This window comes from Cryptomeria japonica, chromosome 3, assembly GCF_030272615.1.
Source record: "Cryptomeria japonica chromosome 3, Sugi_1.0, whole genome shotgun sequence".
Classification (NCBI taxonomy): domain Eukaryota; kingdom Viridiplantae; phylum Streptophyta; class Pinopsida; order Cupressales; family Cupressaceae; genus Cryptomeria; species Cryptomeria japonica.
The window spans coordinates 261,761,953-261,786,198 of NC_081407.1; the positions used below are offsets into that span (position 1 = coordinate 261,761,953).

The following is a 24,246-nucleotide window of genomic DNA, read 5'->3' on the forward strand; positions in this document are numbered from 1 at the left end:
GAGTGGCTGCCATCAAATGTGATCAATAATGCCTTTGTATGAGGCTTCAAACTTTATGAGCTTGAATTGAAGGGAGCATATTGATCCTACCAATAGGCTTGCATCGCGTATGGTTCAAAATGTGGGAATAACATCGTTGAACGCCCTCTTTCATATGCTTCAGACTGCCAAATGTATAGTTAACTGAGCTCAGTGCCACCCTCATTTAATATCTTCGAATCAATCCCCATGGGGTGTGTGAGTCTTGCTTTCAAAGTCAGAGTTAGCCGTCTTGGATCTCGTGAGTTCCATGCAAATGGGTTTCGCTAAATGTCTCTTCATCGACTCCTTGAGTCGTCACGCTGAACGCAACATGAAAAATACGTTGTGCAATGCAAGTTGGCGAATAGCGCTCGTCAAGCGCTCGCAAGCCATTATCGTTTGTCTCCATTGCATTGATTTCATGACCTCATCACGTGACCCACCTTCTCATACACTTCTTTCTTCACTTGCCATATGAATTCCTCATCAATTGATTAATTCTTCAATGCGTGAGGCATGATGAGCGCAACGCTATCGCGTAAGCGCAAAGGCTTTGTGTGGCGTATGTAAAATTCATGATATGTATGAGAGAAACACGCGACAAGCACATAACAGTGACGCGCAAAGGTAATGTGTGATGACTAAGAGCAGTATGTGCAATGCGATGTGTGAGCGATGTGCGATGGCAACGTGAAAGCGAAGTGCAACAACAACGCAACAACGTTGCGTGACAACAACGTGAAAGCGAAGTGCAACAATAATGCAAAGGAAAAGTGTAAAAACAATGTGAAGGTAAAGTGCAACAGCAACTCGACATCGTTGTGCGACAGCAACGCACAATGTATGCGAGAGCAATGTGCGAAGGTAGCTCGCGATGATAATGCGTGACATATTTGAAAGCAAGGTGCAAAGAAGGCATGCGAAGGTGTCGTGTGACGACGACACATGACGTATGTAAAAGCAAAGCATGATGTATGTGAAAGCAAAGAACGACGTATGTAAAAACAAAGCACGACGTATGTGAAAGCAAAGCACGACGCATCATCATGCCTTAGTCAAAAGTTTCAATTTTTCAAAAAATTTAAATTTTGAAATTTTTAATTTTTTGGATTTTTCAATTTTTAAAAAAAATTTTCGGGTATTTTTAATTTATTTTTATTTATTTATTTTAAAAGACGCTAAATCTAAACTATACTAAACTAGGACACCTGTATTTACAACTATGCTTAAAAAAGTGGGGGTCCCCATTTGCAATGGGGTGATGTGTGAAAATGTCACAACATAACCACATTTAATTTGGTGACTCCTAGCTCAAGGTACATTAAAGATTGTGATTCTACATGTCACTAATGAACCTATATGCTACATTAGGGAATGCATCCAATCCCAATGCCAACTAATGATCAATTTAATCATGGAAACATTGATCCTTATCACATTTGTGCACGATGGGGTATTAGGTTCCTATTTTATGCATATCATTGCTATCTTTCATACAAATAAAAGTGTGATATCACTTTAATACTTTCAACTAATAAAGGTTTAAGGGTAAAAAAAATAGGATGATAAGATTCTTGAGATCTATTTTGTAATAAAAAAAATAATGCTTACCATGTGTCAATCACTTGAAGTTATTATGATTTGTCTCAAAAAAATCTAGTTCCTTGCAAAATGTCATGTTATTCCACTATGTGTAACACTTGAGTGTTTTGCTAGTTACTGTCACATCTCGACTTTTTGCTCGCTTTAATAATACAATATTATTATATACATAATATGTTAATTGTATATATTGAATATGATTATTTTCATTTCCATATTAATGTGAAATTAAGTTGTTTATTTAATTTGTGATATAGTTTTGGGGTAGAGAACCTTATAGTTGCTTGGTTAGATACTCCTCAACTAGTCCCCAACATCAATAGCATTGATTACCTTGAAATTGTACTATCATGATTATACCATACAGTTGTACACATGCATGACCTAACCATGTTCTAAGAGTTACATTGGGGACACAAGAAGCCTTCCTTGCTCTATCGATTAGATCTTAAGCTACAAATCAACATCCTTATTACATTGGGGATAATACGAGCCTTCCTTGTATTGTGAAGTGGATGTCATTCCATGTATCCGATTTTTTATTACCTCTAGGGACCAATCTCCTTCCCTTTGTTGTTCATATTACCAAATTAGGGGCATACCTTTCATAGTGTCTTATACATTTACATGGGTATTCTTGGCCAGTGAGGGCCACATCACCACTCTTACTCGGCCATGCTAAAGATAAAACCATTTCTTAATGATATCTTTAATCAATGTGCTTATTGTGACTATCAGTCAACATACTTTATTTACCTTATACATAATGCACTCATCTATAATTATCACTTTTCATGATGTAAATGCTTATATGCTTAGGGCGTACATTTACATTTCATGTATTATTATTATCTCTTATACAATTCCCTGTATTTTATGAATGCAACCAAATATAGGAGACATGTTTTGTCACTAATACATTCACAAGTTTGCAAAGAGTTATTTTTTATTCTTAGTTTGTAGATAGTCATTGGTCTTTACAGAGACTCATTATTAACAAATGGCATGCTAGAATCCCATTTTCCTATCATTCCATTACTGCCAAGAATAAAATGGTAGAGCAATATACAATAAAATGAACACAAAGTTAAAATATATAAAATAACACAAAATGCTCTTGACACAAATATACATGGTTCACTCGTCCACGAAGAAACAACTAATCCTTCCTTTTTATTTACCCAACAAAATGAAGGGATACAACTTACAATCAAATAGTTGTAACTTCCTCTTCTCTCCATCACCATCTTCACACCCAATACATTTTACTACATAGTCATAACATAATGCTCTCATAAAATGGGGGTTATCTTCTAGGACAAGAAAAACCAATGTAACCTCTACCATAAGATTTGTGACCTAATGATGGACAATTCGAATTTACCACATAAAAAATAACATTTCACAATTTAAATATGCATCTAGAATTTCATTTTGGGGGGGAAGGGGGAAGCCCTTTGGAATCTATAGGGAGATACCCACATGCATCTCCTCATAAACGAATGGGCTCCAGGACCAACAAGATCAAGCTCGATAGCTAACAATTACCACTTTTCATACAAAATATCTGTCACCTTATATCCTTGCCCCCCTCTCTCTTATGATTATTGTTAGTGAGATTTAGACTATGGTTCTTACTTACATTATAAAAGTTACTCGTGACATATTTTCCCTCTATTTTGTAGGTTTTAATGGAAAGTGCATCTCAAATGAAGGATCTACATAATGAAATTTAGTAGCATCCATTCCTTTATATGAATGTCATTATGTTTATATATTTACTTTTTATGCATGTTTGTGAGTGTTTTGAGATACTCAATCATTGTAGGACTTGTGTTCACCTTAAAGCAAGGGAATGGTTATGGAAAAATTTGCATATCCATTCCATTTCCCATGTATTTTAATGTCCATTTGAGAGAATCACTCTATACACTCACATATTAACTAATAGCTTAATCTTGTGCCAATTTAGACTCTTTTCCCTAGATCCCTATACACATATCCACATACATTTTTTATACATTACACCCATGTCATTTATGCATACACAAATTCATATACATTCATCTATATTATGTATTTATTATGCTTATGCATGCACCTATAACTATACATTGTGTTATCCACTTAATTTGATTATTGCTATGTAATAAATTATTTCCACAGGCAATGATGTTGACCTAATAGTCACAAATTTGACCCCTAGGTTTTCAAAATCTGAATTCAAATTTCGATCGACTACTACTTAATTTTTTCTACCCTTAGTAAACTAACCACATTTTACATATTTATATTTAAAAGAATTCAATTGCTCTCATTATCAATATTGGAAAATTTTGAATATCATTCACATTTATAAAAGGAGCTCGCTAATAATATTTTCAATCGAGACATCTAAAAATAACCTAATTTTGCATCACATCACTTTGATTGAAGTTGACCTTTTACTTAAGTTTTTTAAGGGTTGACCTAGGAGAACATGTCCCCTAGTGACATACCAAAAACTCTCAATATGTATTTTATATGCTGCCAATGATCATAATGGAGAAAAAGGCAGAGCAAATAGAGGCAAACTAAGCAAGTCAAAGAGAAAAAGTACATATTAACAAGGTTAGGTTTGAATAACAAATGATGAATTTGTAGAAGTAGAAAATACCTAGACCCGTAGATTTGACTTGAGTATAAATATTTTTCTATTAAAATAGTTCAAAACATATACATCATAACCATTTCGAAGATGTCATCAGACTGGTGTCCTACATTTTACATGTATTCTACTATCTAAAGTATCATTTTTACATGTATATCAAAAAGGCCATAGCCCTGTGTCAGATCACTTGGTTTTACATCATGAACAATATATAAGAGGATTAGTACAACATAATTGCCTCCTGTGTCAATATACATATAGCAAAAAGGACCACACTGTTCAATGAGCTCCTAAAACTTTCTCCCCAGTCCTAGGAGAAGGCTCATCTAGATCTTCAATCTTGAGTCTCTGCATATACTGTGCCAATGCTTCGATCTCCTTTGGATGTAGCATATCCATATGTTTCTTGAAGTATTGAACATACTGGATATCTTCCTTACAAATTTGAAGAGCACCTTCCTAGACCAGAATCATGAACTCGTCTCTAAAGATCTCTAAGACATCAGAAACCTGAGACATAATGTAAAAATGTGTGAGTTTACTATTAAACCCAGTAAGCCTCTTCCTCTTGTTTTGAAAAACCTCTCTATTTCGTTCTTTCCAGATAAACCACAAGACTTCACAAGAAAGGACAAACCATAACCAGTTCATCCTAAGGTCAAAAGATTCTACAAAACAGGCAAGGATTTCACTCCAAAAAGGACCAGGCTGATGGTTCCAGACAATAGGAGAGCCAAGGAAAATGGACCACACACCACGGGAAAAATCACATTCAAAAAACAGGTATTTAAAAGACTCTTGGACATTACACACAACACACCTAGTAAGTTTAGGACTCTCAGCAGATAAAAAGGAACCAACAGCTAATTTTTTCAAAAGAAGAAGCCATCTAAAACAAGATTTCTAAGGATCGATGGGGGAATGCCCAAAAAAATCAAAATCAAATTGCCACCTGGACTTAGGCCAATCAAGATCTCAACACTGATTAACTCAAGTGAAGATTGAGTAGTCATCCTTCAACATCATGTAAATCTGCTTAGTAGAAATGTCCAAAAAAGAATAACCATCCAGCCATTTTAGTTGCTTCGAAAAGGAGTCAATATCCAAAATCTTACCAGGGAAGAAACAACCTGTAGCCTTACCAATTAGAGAGTAGGTTTTCTTTTGTGATGGAGGAATCCCATATTTAGAGCTGATCTCAGTCCAAGAGCCAATTCGGTTGTCAAACATTACATTGCTAATAAGAGAGATACCTTTTTCATTTCAGATCTTAGCAGAGCAGCTTTGGGTAAGAGCAAGAGGTTTGTTATTTAAGTTCACCCCCACCAGATAGATCTGCCCACAATAACATATGAAGGAGAGTTTCCTATATCATCCTTAGAAGGGAGTAACCTCGTTACATGTGACCATGCCTTCCATAGTGAAGAAAATACATTAGAACCAAACACCTTCATGTTATAATCCCCAAATACAATATCACATAAAGAGATATTCTTCCACTTTTTGCCTTTTTTTATAACCGACCTTTCAATATTATTTCTGATCAACACCTTCCAAGGTTCATTACCATACAGAGCTTTGCCAATCCATTTGGAAGCTAAGGCAATGCCATGGGCCCTGGTATCTTTGATACCCAATCCACCCATAATCCTTGGTCTGCAACACCAATTCCAATTCACACAATGTCTCTTATTATGACCCATCCCATCAAACCATAACAAGTCCCTCATGATCTTCTCAAGCTTATTGGTTTGGTAGTTAGCAAACACCCACGGAGAGGCACAATAGATATGATGAGAGGAAAGAACCTTTTGAACAATTTGCAATCTTCCAGCCAAGGAGAGAAGGTGAGTCTGCCATTTTAAATGCTTCCTCTCAATTTCAGAGTATATCCAATGCCACATATCTTGAGTAGAGGGGTTAATAGCAAAGGGAATACCAAGATACCTTACAATAGAATTCGGACCAGCCCACTCCCAACCATTGCAGGGGACCCAACTTGGAGGAACATCAGACCACCCAAGCATTGTAGATTTGTGAGGAGCTACCTTTACTCCAGAGGCCAAATAGAAAAAATGTAGTCTATTCACAACATTATCAAAGTTTTCCTCATTCAAAGCCAAAAATAAAGTAGTATCATCAGCAAATTAAGCATTGATCAAATCATCAGCATTAAGAAGAGTAAGTCCTCTGATAGAAGGCCCAAGTTCAGGAGCCCTCAAAATGTAGAAAAAAGCATCAACAACAATGACAAACAAGGTCAGGGCAACGGGGCAACCTTGCCTGATAGACCTCCTTAGAGGGATAGGTTCAGAGAATTCACCATTAACCTCAACAATTGTGGAGGAATCCTTATAAAGAATATCAATCCATCTACAAAAGTAGGAAGGAAAACCAAAATCTTGCAACATTCCTCTAATGAAGGGCCACTCAATTATGTCATATGCTTTCTCAAAGTCCAAAAGAATCATTGCAACATTTTGGTTATCGATTTTATCCCAATGCATTGCCTCCCAACTAGTAACCAAGTTTCTAGAATATATCCACCTTTAATGAATCCAATCTGGGTGGCAGAGATGAAGTTGTCCAATAACCCAGTAATCCTCCTTGCTAATACTCTTGCAACAATTTTGTAGGAGATATTCAGTAGGGTAATAGGTCTCCTGTTTTTAACCAGAGTCTTATCCCCACCTTTAGGTAACAATTTGATGACACCTTTATTGATGTTCTCTCCAAGGGATCCTTGTTTAAATACATCTTCATATAGAGCAAATAGTTCCAAGCTTATCCATTCTGAGTGCTTCTTATAGAATTCAGCAGGTAACCCATCTAACCCTGGGGACTTACCATTAGCCAATGAACTGATAGCACCCTTAATCTCCTCCAGAGAGATCTTATGACTCAGAGCCTTAACCTCCTCATGCAAAATTTTCTTAGGGATTAACAACAAGCATTTCTCAAGGGCCTCCTGATTCATATCACCATGTTCAGAAGAAAAGAGGCCATTGTAAAAACTAAAGAAAGCCCCCTTAATGGACACCAGATCATTGGTGATAGAATTGTTGACTTGAATGTCTTCAACAAGTTCCCTTCTATATTTGGCTCTAATAAGATTGAAGAAGTAGCTGGTTCCCTTGTCACCAACTTTAAGCCAGTTCATTTTAGCTCTAACCTTTTGCCCTTGGATCTTGAAGTGTTGCAATTTCCTTAGGAGATTTTTGACCGAAGATAATTCTTCCTCTAGGATCAGGTCATGCCCCTTACTCTGAAGTTCCTTCTCAATCTCATTGAGCCTAATCTGAAGAAAAGATTCCTCTCTAGACCTGTCCATATCATATTTCTTACCAATGATCTGAAACATTTTCCTCCAAGTAACAGTAAGAGCCTCCCATTGTTCCCTAGGTTTGAGGTCAAGAATACACAACTTGACCAATTGGGAGACCATCTTAATAGCCTCACCAGTGTCCTCATCATTAAGCAAGGAGACATTAAGTTTGAAACCATTCTCCCTTTTAGGCCGGATCACAGAGGAGGGATCAAGGTCCAGATTAACAATGATAGAGATAGGAGAATGATATGAGATACTACCAGGAGAAACACAAATAGGGGCCTGCCCCCCCGAGAGGGGAAAGAATAAAGTGAAGCATCTGCATAGCTTCTATCCAATCTACGATACATTCTTTGCTTACCACTTTGATTATTGCACCATGTGAACCAAATACAAGAAAAGGAGCCCTTTTTCTTCTCCAGGGGATCTACCAGATTAAATCTCCTCTTGAACTTAGCCTAGAAGAAATGTTCATTACCCTTCCAACAATGCTTATTGCCACCACTTTTGTCCTCACCATGTTTTATCACGTTAAAATCAACTACAAAATTCCAATGCGTATTCGGGAGAGTAGTTGTCAACCAATCCCAAAAACTGACTCTACCTTTGTAGTCATTAGTAGCATAAATATTGCAAATACCAAAAACACAGTCTTTCTCTTTAAAAGTGACCCACAGAGCCCTTTGGCAGGGGTAGACACCATTAGCAATGATCTTATCTGCCCACTTAGGACCAACCAAAATGGCAGTACCACCTTTACCCCTATCATGATTGGAGTGGAACCCTATGGCCCAAGCCCACAAGAATTTCAACATAGTATAAGCATGGAACCTTACCACTTTGATTTCTTGGAGACAAATAATGTCTTTTTCCTTGATACTGTTACACCATTTCCTAACCGCATATTTCCTATTAGACATCTCCAAGCCCCTAACATTCCAGCTATGTATGTGCATCATCATAAAATTATTTGGTGGAGGGTTTTTGATTTTTGTACAACCTATTAAAGCACTCTGGCACCTCATTGCCTTTTTTACTATTGTCATTAGAGAGAGATTGTCTATCAGATGTTTTCCTTTTCTTTCTAACCTTTTTACTAACCACCTCTATAAACTACTCAACATTACTGATAGCCATACCATCAACACCAAAGGGCACAATCTATTTATCAGAAGATACATCTGTCATGGAGTTCATGATACTAGGTAAGGAGTTACTCATCTTCAATTCAGATGGGACTTGGAAGGCATTCCTAATTAAACCAACTTTCTCCTTAATACTTGCAAGGGCAAGCTGTTGAGCATTTAGTTCGGGGTGAGGGGGGGGATTAATAACCTTCACTTGATCACAATTAGGAAGATCAGCCTGTACTGGGTGACACCTGACAAGGATGTACTTGAGTATAAATATTGCACATAACCTGAGCACTTATACAAATATAGAAACATCATTTTCAAATTAATAATAATTCAAATTCCAAAGTCTATACTAATAATCATTCATTATGCCTAGGGGTGTTCTACATTATTAGCAAGGGATGGAGTTGTAATGATGTGAGTGCGTTAAAACATTGGCAATTTATCTTTAATTTGATAGTCATTTACATGTTAAAACATTTAATATAATAATAAATATACTAGTAAAATTTAATAATAAACATAAATGTATACAATACAAAATGAGACGATTTTTTTTTTCAAATTGTCTTAAAGAAAAATTGAAAGATAAAACAAATTTTTTTATAATACATTAAAAAATAAAAAATAAGATAAATAAATTAAAAAAATTGCTACAAAGAAAAGAAAATGTAAAGTGAGGTGAAAAAACTTAAGATTCTTTATTTTTTTTGTTTTCAATTAATTTTTGAAAATTATAGAAAAATACTTAAAGTAACTGAAAAAGTTATGTATTTTGGAGGGGGTCAACCACATATTTGAATCCTTTTTACCAACATTAGAATGAAATTGAAACTAGAATAAATATTTTAAATAAATCTATCTAAAAAATATCTATTTATTCACAATAATAATTTCAATATTGATATCTCTATATCTATTAGATAAATGTATTTAATATCTTAAATACATTTATCTAGAAAATACCTACTATTCTCAATAACAATTTAATATCTCACTAGACCTATTGAATAGATGTATTCGAGACCTTTATACTATTCTTTGATTATAAAGCCAAATACCATTTCTTCCCAACATTTACTATTAAAATTGCATTAAGCCTCCATCATCAATTAAGTAATATAGAATGTCATAAGATTAGTCTATATTAAGCATACTTACAGTTTTTTTACCCTTTTGCAAAAACATAGTACAGATTTTTAACCTATTAATAAATTGAAGTTTCCTTCACCATCATAGTTTGGGTATGGAGGAAAGCAAACGAAATGGTCTGAGACTCTGAGCCACAGAGCTAAATCCGTTTATTTATGATGAGACATGCGAAGGGTTGAAAGCCATTTAATAGGGTGTCATTCGATGAGGGGAAATAACTATAAGAAACAGATAGGTCGTTGAGCAATAAAATGCAACATCCAAACAACCCACAGGCAGAAAAGCCAGAATGTATTGCAGAAATAATGGATATTCACCTAATCGACGAATCGCCATCCAATGCACTCTAACTCCCCCATCTACCCATTTGAACTTGAGAACAAGTAAACAAATAATCAGGCTGTATTATTTAATAACTTAGGAGGCGTTTATTTTCTTGTCTTCACTTTAAATGGGCTTGCTGAACCTTTTATATATTTCATAGGGCACAATTTCGTGTCTGTGGGAGTTGTGTAGAGTTTGATTGTTGGTTCTTTCAAGCTCTGCTTGCAAGTTTTGTGAGCATCAATGGCAGGACTTCTTTCAGCTGTCAGGAGACTCTATCTTGCAACATACAACTGGGTGGTTTGTGCAGGCTGGTGAGCACATGTTTCCTCAAAAAGCCCGTGTTTGCAAATTTATTTAACTATTTATTTTCATGGTATAGAAATGTGTATTATATTATTTCGATGAACAGACAAGCATATGAATTTCAAAACAGAGTTAATGTTTTTTCTATCTTCTTCGTTTTCGGATCTGAATCTGCTAATTCCCATTATGTTGAGTGGCATATAGATTTGGTTTAAAATGATGAATGTGGGTTGGGTTCATGTGTGTATGGAGTGACTATAAAATTTCATCTTATTATGAGTAGTCCTAGTCATAGCATTCAAACTCTGCAACCAGAACCTCAAGGGAAACCCCACAACAATGACCCAAGAACACAGTGCTTGCGTATCCTTGCTATTTTAATCAAAGGCGTATGGACAGAGTTAACCTGAGAAATAATGCATACAAGAGCATTTGGTTATGTTTCGGTGCCACTCCTGGACTTCCCACCGGGATAAATATAGATCAGTGCTCTTCAACAGAGGATCTTTTCACCCAAACATACTCCGGTTTCGTCCTGTTTTCATCCTTCATAAACTCATTGTGATGATGGAGAGATCAGTTCAGCACAAATTTCGATTCTTATTTTAGCACTAGAAGCACTTACCATTTTCCTCTGAACTTAGCATGTACAGTATGTCCTTTTAGCAGTCTCCATAATGTTCAGTGTTCCAGAAATATAGTTCCATCCGAGATATGTAATGATGTCCAGCCAGTGTTTTGGTTGATTAAGTAGGATGGATTGTACTTCCATTATTTGTGCAGCCTTAAGTAACACTGATTGTGCGAAGCAGATTGAAATCTCGAGTCCTCAATAAGTCATTGCAAACCCACTTTGGAAGTCAAGGTAACAAATGCCTTCCTGAAGGGCATTCTGCCAAGCATAATTTGTTTCCTTGCCGTGAACCTTGCCTCTTTGTCTAAAGTAAGCCCTTCTTCAATCAGGATCTTCAAGTTCGTTGCTTCAACAAGTTTAAATTTGGTCTGCTGTATGTCCCAAATAAAATAGAAATTTTGGAACTTTTTGCCATCCCCCATATTTTGTGCTGCATCTTATCCCTATCAATGTTGTTTTCCAGGCAATAATTTTATTGCTGGTAATCGGGTTCCCCCAACTATATTTCTTGACCAGAATTTAAACAGGAGCATAATTCTGTTAACAACCCTATGCCGTTTATATGCTACACTGATTGACATCCATAAACAACACCACCAGAAAACTCAAACTACTCTCTAACACATTAAAGCATACAGGGTTCCATCAAATTATGAGCTCAACAAACTCAGGGCAGATTGTATTTCTGTTCGAAGCATAGGTATGTGTATGGCCACCTTATGACATAGGAGGAAACCAGATTCACTTATTATCTTCAGGAATAAATTTTAGTGCTACAGAGTCATGAATATATTCTCTAGTTCATTTGGGACAATACCCCCTGTTGTCACAGGGATTTGCACCTGAGAGCTAAGCTTGATGCTCAGCAATCCCGCGAAAAATGGAAACACCTTTGAGCCTGTGGGTTGCTCAGATTGAAGGTGAATCTCCAGATAATGGGCTGGCTCCCCTTTGGATATCCTAAAACTAATGATTTTGATTGGAAAAGGGTTGGAAGGATGCCGGAAATGAGAATCTACACTACTCAAGGGGTGATGCACCAAAGTGTTTTGCTTTCTGATCTTGAATTGACTGATTACAACTTAATCAACCAAGAAAAACAGCTATGTTCACAACTTGTTTATGCTAATGTGGACCATAAACATTTCATATGAAGGTAACTTGTTCCAGTTCACATAAAGATGACATGAATTCATATAACAATGCTTGCTGGAATTAAGTTTCTACACAGCATATGACCTGATCAACACTTAAGACTACTTGCCCAAAACATTGCATAGATGAAATGAAATTATGAAACTAAAGGACTATAATCATCACAATAGATTTCATAAAAAACATACAAAAACAATGAATGGAGAAAGAAATCTGACTTATAACAGAAAGAGGCTCCAAAAATTTGAAATTTGAATTCTTGGTTGTCTTTGACTTGATGTTGACTGCTCCTTGTCCTCAAAATCAGCTACTAATTGGCTGTGAATCATATTCTTTAGTTGTTGGGCGAGCAAATTTGAAAATGCCATAAAGAGAGGGTTGGAACTGAGGTTTACTTGCTGCTAACTGCCTCAAAACTCCCCTTGGTGGATGAGTCACCCTTGGGGACCTTCAAAACATGTGTAGGACTGCTGTTCTTGTCTCAAAATTCCCCCCAAAAATGGGATTTCTCTCCTGGTCGCCTCCTTTGACCTTAATGAGGATGCTTTGTTGTTCATTCTTGTCCATTGGCTACTACAACATGCTGGCATAATTCTTAAATGCAGTAATGCTTCTACATTCATTGTTTCTGTACTTGATCTGCCCCTTTACTAACTTTGGTACAAGCCAGCTGTTATATCTCTGATCCTTCTTTACTGTATCTTCAAATGGGGTTGACAACCACTGTAGCTATGTTGGGGTAACTATGAATAATACTGCCAACTCCCTATGATTTGGTGATACTACTCACTGGTGTTAAGGACAGTTATCTCCTGTGACTGCATTTTGTGCTACTGAGCTGTTTTTTGTTTTTTTACATTTGGCTCTGTGTTTTTATGGTGTAGACACAACTGTCACTGTACTTGATCATCAGAGAGTCTTAGTCTCTTGGCTGACCTAGGAGACTGTAGCTAACTCTCTGCTAACTCTCTGTTTTTTATGCATTGGACTGTTACCATAATGGGGACCTCCATTCATGTTGATCTTGTTCATGTGTTTCTCTTCTATGGTCTGAGATACTGCTCATGACTATATCACTGCAAATTTGAAGGTCACTGTTTTTTCTGAGTTATTTTCTTCTTTTGAATGACTGTCTTGATTATGTGAAATATGTACTGGACTCATGGGAACTTGATGACTGGTTCCTTGTAGTTCTTATGACACCTTGTTGTGACTGCTGTTGTGGAATGTGCACTACTTTTGAACTTATGACTGTCTTTACTTTTTGTGTTCCATAGAGCTTACTCTATGATTATTCTGGATTGTTAAGCTTTTCAAGAGCTTATTTAACTTCTAAAGATCGAAGATCTATTCTGTGGCTACTTGTTTAAGCCATATTACAACTGCTTTGTACTAAACTGCTCCAAATGCTATTGCTCTGAGCCATTATCTTTGACTACACACTCCTTATTGTTTGGATAGAGATTTGGAGCAGTGCATTCACTGTTCTTTCCCTTACACCATCATGAACTGTTATTGACTGATCAATCCTCCTTTGACTGCATTTTGTCAAATACAACTTTAGACAGTGGTTTGTTCATTCATTGCCAAAACTGTCATTCAAACCTGTATGCTAACTGTACCCTGGCACTATGACTATCTTTCTGCCCTGAAGACTTATGCATTGATCAACAAAACTCTTATCTCTGTCACTCTTAAAGAATGTAATGGATTATCCTCACTCTTAAAGAATGTAATGGATTATCCTTTATATGACTATCTTCCACTACCACAGTAGCATTGAAAGAGGCTTATTCACATCATTGGTTCTGTTCTTTGGTGCTGCAACTCTATGACAAACCCTATCATTACCTTAATTATTGTTCATTAAAACCTTGATTGTATGATGTTCTTTGATATCATTCTTCACTGCTCCTTTATGCTCTGACCTGTGAAACCCCTTTTAGCAGTAAATTGTCCTTGGGCTTGGCATTATCTTTATTTGTTGCGGCACTATCTTCTCTTCTCTGCCATTATTGGAGTTTTAAAACATTCATTGCCTGTTCTTATCTCTCTATTTGTCTAATCACAACAAATCATTGTGATTGTCATTGTATCCTTGGCATGCTGCCCTTGAGTCTTTCATTCTTTGCTCTTGGGTTGCAATAAGACTGTCCCTGTCTGATGCAAGGATTTATCCAAAGGCTTCTATCATGGCATGTGCTCTTACTGTCAAAAACTCTCCTTGGACAATCTAATCACTGCCATCTACAGGTCTGGAAATGCTTTCTGCTCTTCATTCATACACTGTTATTTGTGTGATCTACTCAATGGCGTCTCTAGATACTGTAAAGTCTTCACGAGATCCCTTAGTCACTGATTTGTGTCTTCTTATCATGACAGTGATCTTCAGTGGTTTATGTTGACTGTGGTCTCATATTATGACAGTAATCTTGTCATTTAGATGGCACAGTCCTTTGAGATTTCATTATGATTTTCCTGCCTTCTATATTGAACTCTTGTTTGCACAGTCATGATCATACACAGGGCAGCACTTGACTATGGGCTATCATTTTTACCACATGATCACTGTAACTTTCACTGCTCTAAATACAAACCAATTCCATGGTGCCACTGCCTGTATAGGCTATAACTATCAAAGCAACTACCATTCTATACATGAAGCTTGAAGACTGCTCATTTTGATACTCTTGGACTGAGTTCTCTGTCTAGGACTGATTTAAGCTTCTTTTGACTGTATTTAGGGTTCTTACTGATTTGTAACTTTCCTCAAGATCACACATTCTCATAGACTGATCTTTGACTGTCATGTCTTTGTTCATTCATGGCTTTATAACAGTATTTTGGCCTTTGTGATATTACTGCTGCTCTTACCTTCATTTCATTGCTCCATAAGAACATGGCATGACTGTGTCTTCATAATTGCTGCCCATTGTCACATCACTTCAGGTGTTTGAGATGAACTTATCTTATGCCCTCAACTTGGATGATTTGGACTGTGAAATGTGCTTATGTTGATCTCTATTTGCTACTCTGTCTCAAAGGCTTGCGCACTGTCCATAAGGCCTGTAGCATATTACTGTGGTATTCTCAAATCACTGTATCTTCTTTGCCCAATGTCATTGATGCCCAAACTCATTTTATCCTCCTCTTTAGCTTATTCACTGTACATGACTCTGTGTGTTACTGCTCTTTGTTGCAGTGACTGTATTTTACTGACTAAAATCTTGTGCATTGGCTGCATCTCTATACTCATGACAGCCATGAACTGTCTTTTTACTGTGTATAGAGCGTGACTTCCTTCAATGGCTCGATGGTTCATTTAATTGCTGATCAGATCAAAAAACCTAAGGACTGTCATTTAAATCTTGTGCACCATCGATAAGGCCTATTTTTGAAGTGCCATGACTGCATTTTGGTCTTTCCTATGCTGCAAACTCTGATTGTATTTTAGGCATTGCTCTATAATTGTCTTATTTCTGCTACAAGTTCTTAGACCCTTTGCTTCTTGAGTCTGCCCTGGGCCTTTGATGACCTGCATCTTGGGCTACTCTTCTCACTGTTACTTGACACACAGTTTTAGCAGTGATATGTAACCAATACCAGCTAAGAGTGCTCTAATATCTCTGCTCTGTGCATGGAGGACGACTTCAACAATTCTGTTTTTATTCTCTTTTACAGTCATGCTGTTATAGGACTGTCATTATGATTATAGATATGCAACTCGCTTCTCTATAACTCCTATGACAGGGGTATGATTCTTTGAATCTAGGGCTGTATCCCTGAGTTTGCTGCTATTTACCTTTGGATCAGACCTACCATCTCATGCTTGGCCTTTCTAGAAGGGTTGTTTGGTGCTTATTCACTTGTCTTGACAGTGATTAGGCTCTGTTAGAGGTTCTAATACACTGTTCTAAGACTGCTCATATAGGCTGCTCTGCTTAGAACTTTTGAATCAGCCTTCCAAGTGATTGCCCTTCAACGCTTTGCAACCTTTCTATTGCAGACTATGATCTGATCTTTTGGCACTATACTGTCCTTACATCACTCTGATCTTTTTGATGGCTACTGTCATTTTGATGGTTATTTGCAATATTTTACCCTTTTACTGTTCTTTAATGCCTCTGTCTCTTGAACTGTATCTTTACTGTGAACTCAGAACTTCATTACCCACCATGTAATGAATGCATTCCTCCAACCATGGGTGCTGCTAGCATTGTGTCATATCTGCACTTCTTGTGGCTGGGATAGATAGCAAAGATTTTTCTAGTGAAATAAAAGCTCAAAAATCCTCCCCAAGAGAGTTTTTTGGAAGAAATCATACAAGAAATAACGACCCATGAACCTCAGCAAAAACAATGATTATATGGATTCACAGACTTGATATTGACTCAAATCGTATGCATTCTAAACTACTCCAACCGATGCCTTAGAGTTTTAGCATATTCAATACATAATAATGTGAAAATCCATCCTTGCAAAACACAATTCTACAACTCTTTCATGAAGAATTGACATCTTAAAGAAAATAGTCCAACCTGGAACACGTAGCAGAGAATGCATAAATGTCAAAAATCCATTTCTTTGCCCTTACTGTACTTCAAAGGCTCCTTTACAAGTGTCCATATCCTTGAATGCAACTGTCCCATGTATGACATGATCTCTGAGAAACATTTAGTGAAGGAGCTAATCCAATAATACCCTGAACAAGCTGTTTGAGAGGAGAAAGCATACAGAAACTTAGGTTTTCACTGAGAAGAACTGCTTGTTTCTCCATAAATCCATGTTTTAAAATAACCAAACTCAAGCCAAACTTGAGTTTCTCCTTGTGTGCCACGCTGGAGTTGGACTTATGCGTTTCCCTCCAATGCATCTCAACATAAAACATTCTTTGCCTTTACTTTTCAATGTAGGCTTTTTTAAAAAAGAAAACTTTACAAAAGAAACTCTATGAAAATTAAAAGTTTTCTTCTTTTTTGACATAAGACTAAAAGCTCCTCTCCTGTTAATAAAGCTTTTCCTAGGACAAAGACCATTATAAGCGTTTGGGATTTAGCAAAAGATTAAAACATTATGTACAATTTAAATGGCAAAGCTAAAAAGGACAACACACCCATCAACCAAGTGGTTGATCGCTTGGTTAGGATGGTAACCTAGTACCTGGATACTTCACTTAGGTGATTTAAGTTTTGCATGAGGAGAGCTCCGTAGGTCTACCAACGAGTTTGTTAGTTTTCCAATCAATGCATTCCTTAATCACATTTAACATCATTTTAGAGGTACCTAAAATCTCGAGAATCCATATTATACCATCCTCGATTTTTAGTAACTCTTAGACCAGCAGCTAAAGCATGAAATTCAGCAATTGAATTGATTCTATAATATGCCAGCTCCTCTGGCCAAGCCAGTATTACCTTTGGTCACCTATAGAAGTTTAATTTTATTCTCCTAGCCACAATGGGAGATCAGTTAACAAGACGCTTAATCTATTTGTAAGTGAATATGGATCTGCCAAGTAACTCCTCTGTCAGCAATAATAATAATCTCTTATTCTTCGATTTCTTATTCTATGACATTTTTTTCCCTTTTGGGATGGGATCAACCCTCGTTATATAATTTGCAAACTCGAATGGTTGCATCCGTTGAAGGATAAGAGACATGTCTCACTTTTAATCGTACCCCTTCATAATAGATCTGTTTATGCAAATCACACCTTTCATAATTAATTGTGTATTCTAATCGTTGTCTTCCTTTTGCTAATAACTAACTGCACCACCTTTAAATGAGCAGCCACGTAGTTTATAATGTCTCCATAATACTTGTTTGACTTAATAACAACTTCTTCTAGGAGTGGCAATATTAATGATAGCCTTAAAGTTTATTTCATGCTCGATATACATGGACCCTTCGATATATTTGTATTCTGCTGTTTGTATGTAATTGGAGTTGTTTGCTTACTCCAATCATTATGTAAATAACTAACCAATGAAATGGTTAGTTCCCTATATCGATATTTGTTTACTCGAACTCCCTCCCATATATATTATTCTAGGTGGAATATATAATGGGAATTGATATTCTTTGTGAAGTCTTTCTAAATTCATTTATGAATTTCTGGATGACAGTGAGTGTGGTTATTATGTTTGCTATGCCATGATCGGGGTCATGACAACATCCTACAAGGAAAAAAGAAAAAAACCATTTTATCACTAAGATTTTTTTTTATATTAATATAGTTCAAAAACATATACATCATATCCAATCCAAGGATGTATTCAGTCTGGTGTCATGTAGTCACTATCTAGACTATCATTACCTGTAATTCAAAAATGACCATAGCCCTGTGTCAGATTGCTTAGCTTTATATCATATACAATATAGAAGAATTTTTATAAAACAAAATTGCCTCTTGTGTCAGTATACATATAGCCCAAATTACTAGTCAACGAGCACCAAGAACATTCTCCCCAGTCTTGGGAGAAGGACCATCTGCATCTTCAATCTTGAGTCTCTGCATATACTGTACCAATGCATCAATTTCCTTTGGGTGTAAAATGTCCATGTGCTTCTTGAAGTATTGAACAAGCTAGATATCGGCCTTGCAAATCTGAAGAACACCCTCTTGGACCAGGATCATGAACCTATCTTTTGAGATCTCTAGAGCAGCAGAAACCTGAGACATAATGTAAAAGTGTATGAGTTTAATATGAAACCCAGTAAGCCGCCTCCTCTTCTTTTGAAATACTTCTCCATTTCTTTCTTTCCAAAGAAACCAAAGGATTTCACAAGACAAGATAGACCAGAACCGGTTCAAACTAAGATCAAAGGATTCCAAAAAGCGAGCAAGGATTTCACTCCAAGAAGGACTAGGCCGATAGTTCCAGACAATGGGAGAACCAAGGAAAATTGACCACACACCACGAGCAAACTCACATTCAAAAAACAAATGTTCAAAAGAGTCCTGAACATTGCACACTCCACACCTAATAGGTTCAGGATCCACAACAGATAGAAAAGAACCTACTGCTAACTTTTTAAGAAGTAAAAGCCATTTAAAATAAAAAACAAATTGCCACCTGGACTTAGGCCAATCAAGACCCCAACACCGATTGACTCAAGTGAAGATAGAGTAATCTTCTTTCAACATCATGTAGATTTGCTTAGTAGATATGTCCAAAAAGGGAGAGCCATCCAACTATTTTAGTTGCTTCAAAAAAGAATCAGTATCCAAAACCTTGCCAGGAAAAAAGCAACCAGTAGCTTTAACAATAAGAGAATATGTTTTCTTCTGTGAAAGAGGAATCCCATATTTAGAACTGAGCTCGGCCCAAGACCCTAGCTGGTTGTCAAACAGTGCATTTCTAATTAGAGAAATACCTTTATCATTCCAAATTTTAGCAGAGCAACTTTGAGTCAGAGCAAGAGGTTTATTGTTTAAACTCACCCCCACCAGATAGATCTGTCCATAACAACATATGAAGGAGAATTACCTATAGCACCCTTAGAAGGAAGTAAACTCCTTACCTGCAACCATGCCTTCCATAGTGAAGCAAATACATTAGAACCAAACACCTTCATATTAAAGTCCCCCAAAACAGTATCACATAATGAGATATTCTTCCTTTTTTGCCTTTTTTAATAAGGTGCTGATATTATTTCTGATCAGCACCTTCCATGGTTCATTACCATTCAGAGCTTTGACAATCCATTTAGAAGCTAGAGCAATGCCATGGGCCCTGAGGTCTTTGATACCCAATCCACTCATACTCCTTGGTCTGCAACACCAATCCCAATTCACACAATGTCTCTTGTTATGACCCATCCCGTTAGACCATAAAAATTCCCTCATGATCTTCTCAAGCTTGTTGGTTTGATAATTAGCAAACAACCATGTTGAGGCACAGTAAATGTGATGAGAGGAAAGAACCTTTTGCACAATTTGCACTCTTCCAGCCAAGGAGAGAAGACGAGTCTGCCATTTTAAGTGCTTCCTCTCAATTTTAGAATATAACCAAAGCCACATATCTTGAATAGAAGGGTTAATAGCAAAAGGAATACCAAGATATCTAACAATAGAATTCGATCCGGCCCACTGCCAACCTTTGCAAGTAACCCAACTTCGAGGAACATCAAACCAACCAAGAATTGTAGATTTGTGGGGAGCTACCTTTGCATGAGAAGCCAAACAGAAAAACTGCAATCTATTCATAGCATCATCAAAGTTTTCCTCATTCAAAACCAAAAATAAGGTAGTATCATCACCAAATTGGGCATTGATCAAATCCTTAGAATTAGGTAAGGTTAGACCTCTGATAGGAGGATCGAGGGCAGGAGCTCTCAGAATGTAGAAAAGTGCATCAGTAGCAATGACAAACAAGGCCGGGGCAATGAGACAACCTTGCTTGATAGACCTCTTAAGGGGAATAGGTTCAGAGAGTTCACCATTAACCTCAATGACTGTGGAAGAGTCCTTAAAGAGAATATCAATCTATCGGTAGAAATATGAGGGAAATCCAAAAGCTTGCAACATCCCTCTAATGAAGGGCCACTCAATTCTGTCATATGCTTTCTCAAAGTCCAGCAGAATCATTGCAACATTCTGTTTGTCAGCTTTAGCCCAATGCATGGCCTCCCAACTAGTAACCAAATTTTCCAGGATATATCTACCTTTAATGAATCCAGTCTGAGTGGCAGAAATGAAGTTGTTTAATAACCCAGCAATCCTCCTTGCTAAGACTTTTGCAACAATCTTGTAAGAGATATTCAATAAGGTAATAGGCCTCTAGTTTTTAACCAGAGTCATCCCCACCCTTAGGTAGCAATTTATTGACACCTCTATCGATTGTTTTCTCCAAGAGATCCCTAATTAAACACATCTTCATACAGGGCAAACAGTTCCAAGCATATCCATTCCGAGTGCATCTTATAAAATTCGACAGGTAACCCATCCAACCCTGGGGACTTACCATTGGTCAGTGAACTGATAGCAACATTGATCTCCTCAAGTGAGATCTTTTGGCCTAGAGCACTGGCCTTCTCACAAGAAACTTTCTTAGGGATTAACAATAAGCATTTCTCAGGAGCCTCCTGGTTCATAACACCATGTTCAGAAGAAAATAAGCCACTGTTGAAATTGAAGAAAGCCTCCATAATGGACACTGGATCATTGGTGAGAGTGTTATTAACTTGAATATCTTCAATAAATTCGCTTTTATTCTTGGCTCTAATAAGATTGAAGAAGTAGTTGGTTCCCTTGTCACCACCTTTAAGCCAATTCATTTTAGCTCTTACCTTCTGCCCTTGGATCTTGAAATGTTGTAACTTCCTTAAGTGATTTTTGACCCAAGAGAGCTCCCTCTCTAAAACCAGGTCATGCCCCTTACTCTGAAGCTCCTTCTCAATACCATTGAGCCTACTCTGTAGGTAGGAGTCCTCCCTAGACCTATCCATAGCATACTTCTTACCAATGATCTTAAACATTTTCCTCCAAGTAATAGTGAGAGCCTCCCATTGCTCCCTAGGTCTGAGATTAGGATTACAAAGCTTGGCCAAATGGGAAACCGTCTTAATAGCATCCCCAAAATCCTCATCCTTAAGTAAAGAAACATTAAGCTTGAAGCCATTCTCCCTCTTAGGCCGGATCGCAGAAGAGGGATCAAGATCCAGATTTACAGTGACAAAGATAGGGGAATGATCCGAAATACTAGCAGGAGAAACACAAATAGGGACCTGACCCCCTTGTGAGGAAAAGGAGAAAAGAGAAGCAGTTGCATAGCATCTATCCAATCTATAGTACATTCTCTGCCTACCACTTTGATTATTACACCATGTGAACCAAATACCAGAGAAGGAGCCCTTTTTCCTCTCCAAAGGATCTGCCAGATTAAATCTCCTCTTGAACTTGGCCCAGAAGAAATGTTCATTACCCTTCCAACAATGCTTATTGCCACCACTTTTATCTTCACCATGTTCAATCATGTTAAAGTCACCCACAAAAATCCAATGAGCATTCGGGAGGCCGATTGTAAACCAATCCCAAAAACTGGCTCTATCTCTATAGTCATTAGCAACATATATATTACAAATACCAAAAACACAGTCCTTCTCTTTGAAAGTGACCCACAAAGCCCTTTGGCAAGGGGAGACACCATTAGCAATAATCCTATCTTCCCACTTAGGACCAACCAAAATGGGAGTACCACCTTTACCCCTATCATGATTAGAGTGGAACCCAATGGCTTGACCCCACAAAAATTTCAACATAGTATAGGCATGGAACCCTACCACTTTGATTTCTTGGAGGCAAATAATATCTTTCTCCTTGATATTGTTACACCATTTCCTAACTACATATTTTCTGTCAGGCATCTCCAAGCCCCTAACATTCCAACTATGAATGTGCATCATCATAAATCTATTTAGTGGAGGGTTTTTTGTTCTTGTACAACCTATTAAAACATTCTGGCACTTCATTACCTTTTATACTATTATCATTAGAGAGAGACTGTCTGTCTGATGTTTTCCTTTTCTTCCTAACCTTTTTACTAACAACCTCTATAAACTGCTCAGAATTACTGTTAGCCATACCATCTGCTCCAAAAGGCACAATTTGTTTATCAAAAGATGCATCCACCATGGAATCCATGATACCAGGTAAGGAGTTACTCATATTCAACTCAGAGGGGATTTGGTAAGCATTCCTTATTAAATCAGCTTTCTCCTTAATACTTGCAAGAGCAAGTTGTTGAGCATTCAATCTGGGAGGGGCGGGGGGAGATTATCAACCTTGTCTTGACCACAATTAGAAGGATTAGCTTGTAGTGAGTGACACTCGACTAGGGTGTTAGGAGGGGCATCCATGTCAGAGGCATGAACAACATCATACTCATCCTCAAACAGAGGATTAGAGAGGCTAACAAATTTATTACCATTACTATCATGAGTCGGGCAATCAAGACCCGATTTGACCTTCTCAATGCCAATGTCAGAGGTATCATCCACTGGAAGATTATTACCTTCTTTAGAATTATTAACAGAGTTTTGCAACTAGGATCACTTCTCATATTGCCTTTCGAAGCAATGTTAAAATTAGCACTGTGAGAATTTTTAAGAGATGGGCAATCTTTTCTCATATGTCCATTAAATTTGCAGTAAAAACAAGCCCCCAAATTGCCCAACATGGATAGTTCCCATGCAAAGCTCTCATCTTCAAAGTCTAAAGAAATAATGTCAGGAAAGACAACCTCAGGATCAAGCGCTACAAGAGCCTTGGCATTCAGGTGAGGGAGAGTGGTGGTCGATTCCTCAACTTGCAGAACCAAACCCAGAGGTTTCAAAATCTGAGGAATGAATGGCTAAAATTCGGGCTGTAAGTTCTTAATTTCTACCCAACTAGGGGAGGAATGGGCATTAACTTGCTTGACATTCCCTTTAGGGGACCATGGAAATGCCCTAAACAAAGAATGTCCCACATTCCAAATTTTTTTTTTCAAAACCCCATCTTGCATATTATGGGATTACAAAAGAACCACAAATAATCCGTTTTGAATCATTCTGCAAAAGTTAACATGAATACCTCATTTCTTACCCTAGACATCAGCAATCCATTTATCAAAAAATTTCCATGAGGGCAAAGACTCTCTATCCATACAGACAAAGAAAATTGCAATATTTCTTAAACGCGATTGCTTTGATCTAATGTCTTTAATCATATCTTCATTAGGAGACAAGGAGAGGGTCTTCAACACGAGAGGAAGAGACTTACCATTTCCTCCCCCTTTGGGATCATCGGTTGCACTGCTACCACCATTTCCGAATCTATCTCCATCGGCTAAGGACCCTCTCGGATTGTTCTCTGTATCCATGTGCTCCTGCCTACAAAATCTTCCATCAAAATTAGTAGAAGGTGGGGAAACCGGGGCCGATTGATCCGAAACCA

The 24,246-nt window shown here is 37.3% G+C and overlaps 1 protein-coding gene across 1 annotated transcript in view; it reads left to right on the forward strand.

Moving 5' to 3' along the window:
• The first annotated feature begins 9,950 nt into the window (after positions 1-9,950).
• Positions 9,951-24,246, forward strand: part of LOC131066820 (very-long-chain (3R)-3-hydroxyacyl-CoA dehydratase PASTICCINO 2A) — a 52,882-nt gene continuing 38,586 nt past the window's right edge. The window contains exons 1-2 of the mRNA XM_058001676.2: positions 9,951-10,272; positions 10,374-10,527. Coding sequence (XP_057857659.1) covers positions 10,457-10,527 — 71 coding nt within the window. The 5' untranslated portion in view covers positions 9,951-10,272; positions 10,374-10,456. The remainder of the gene's footprint in view (positions 10,273-10,373; positions 10,528-24,246) is intronic.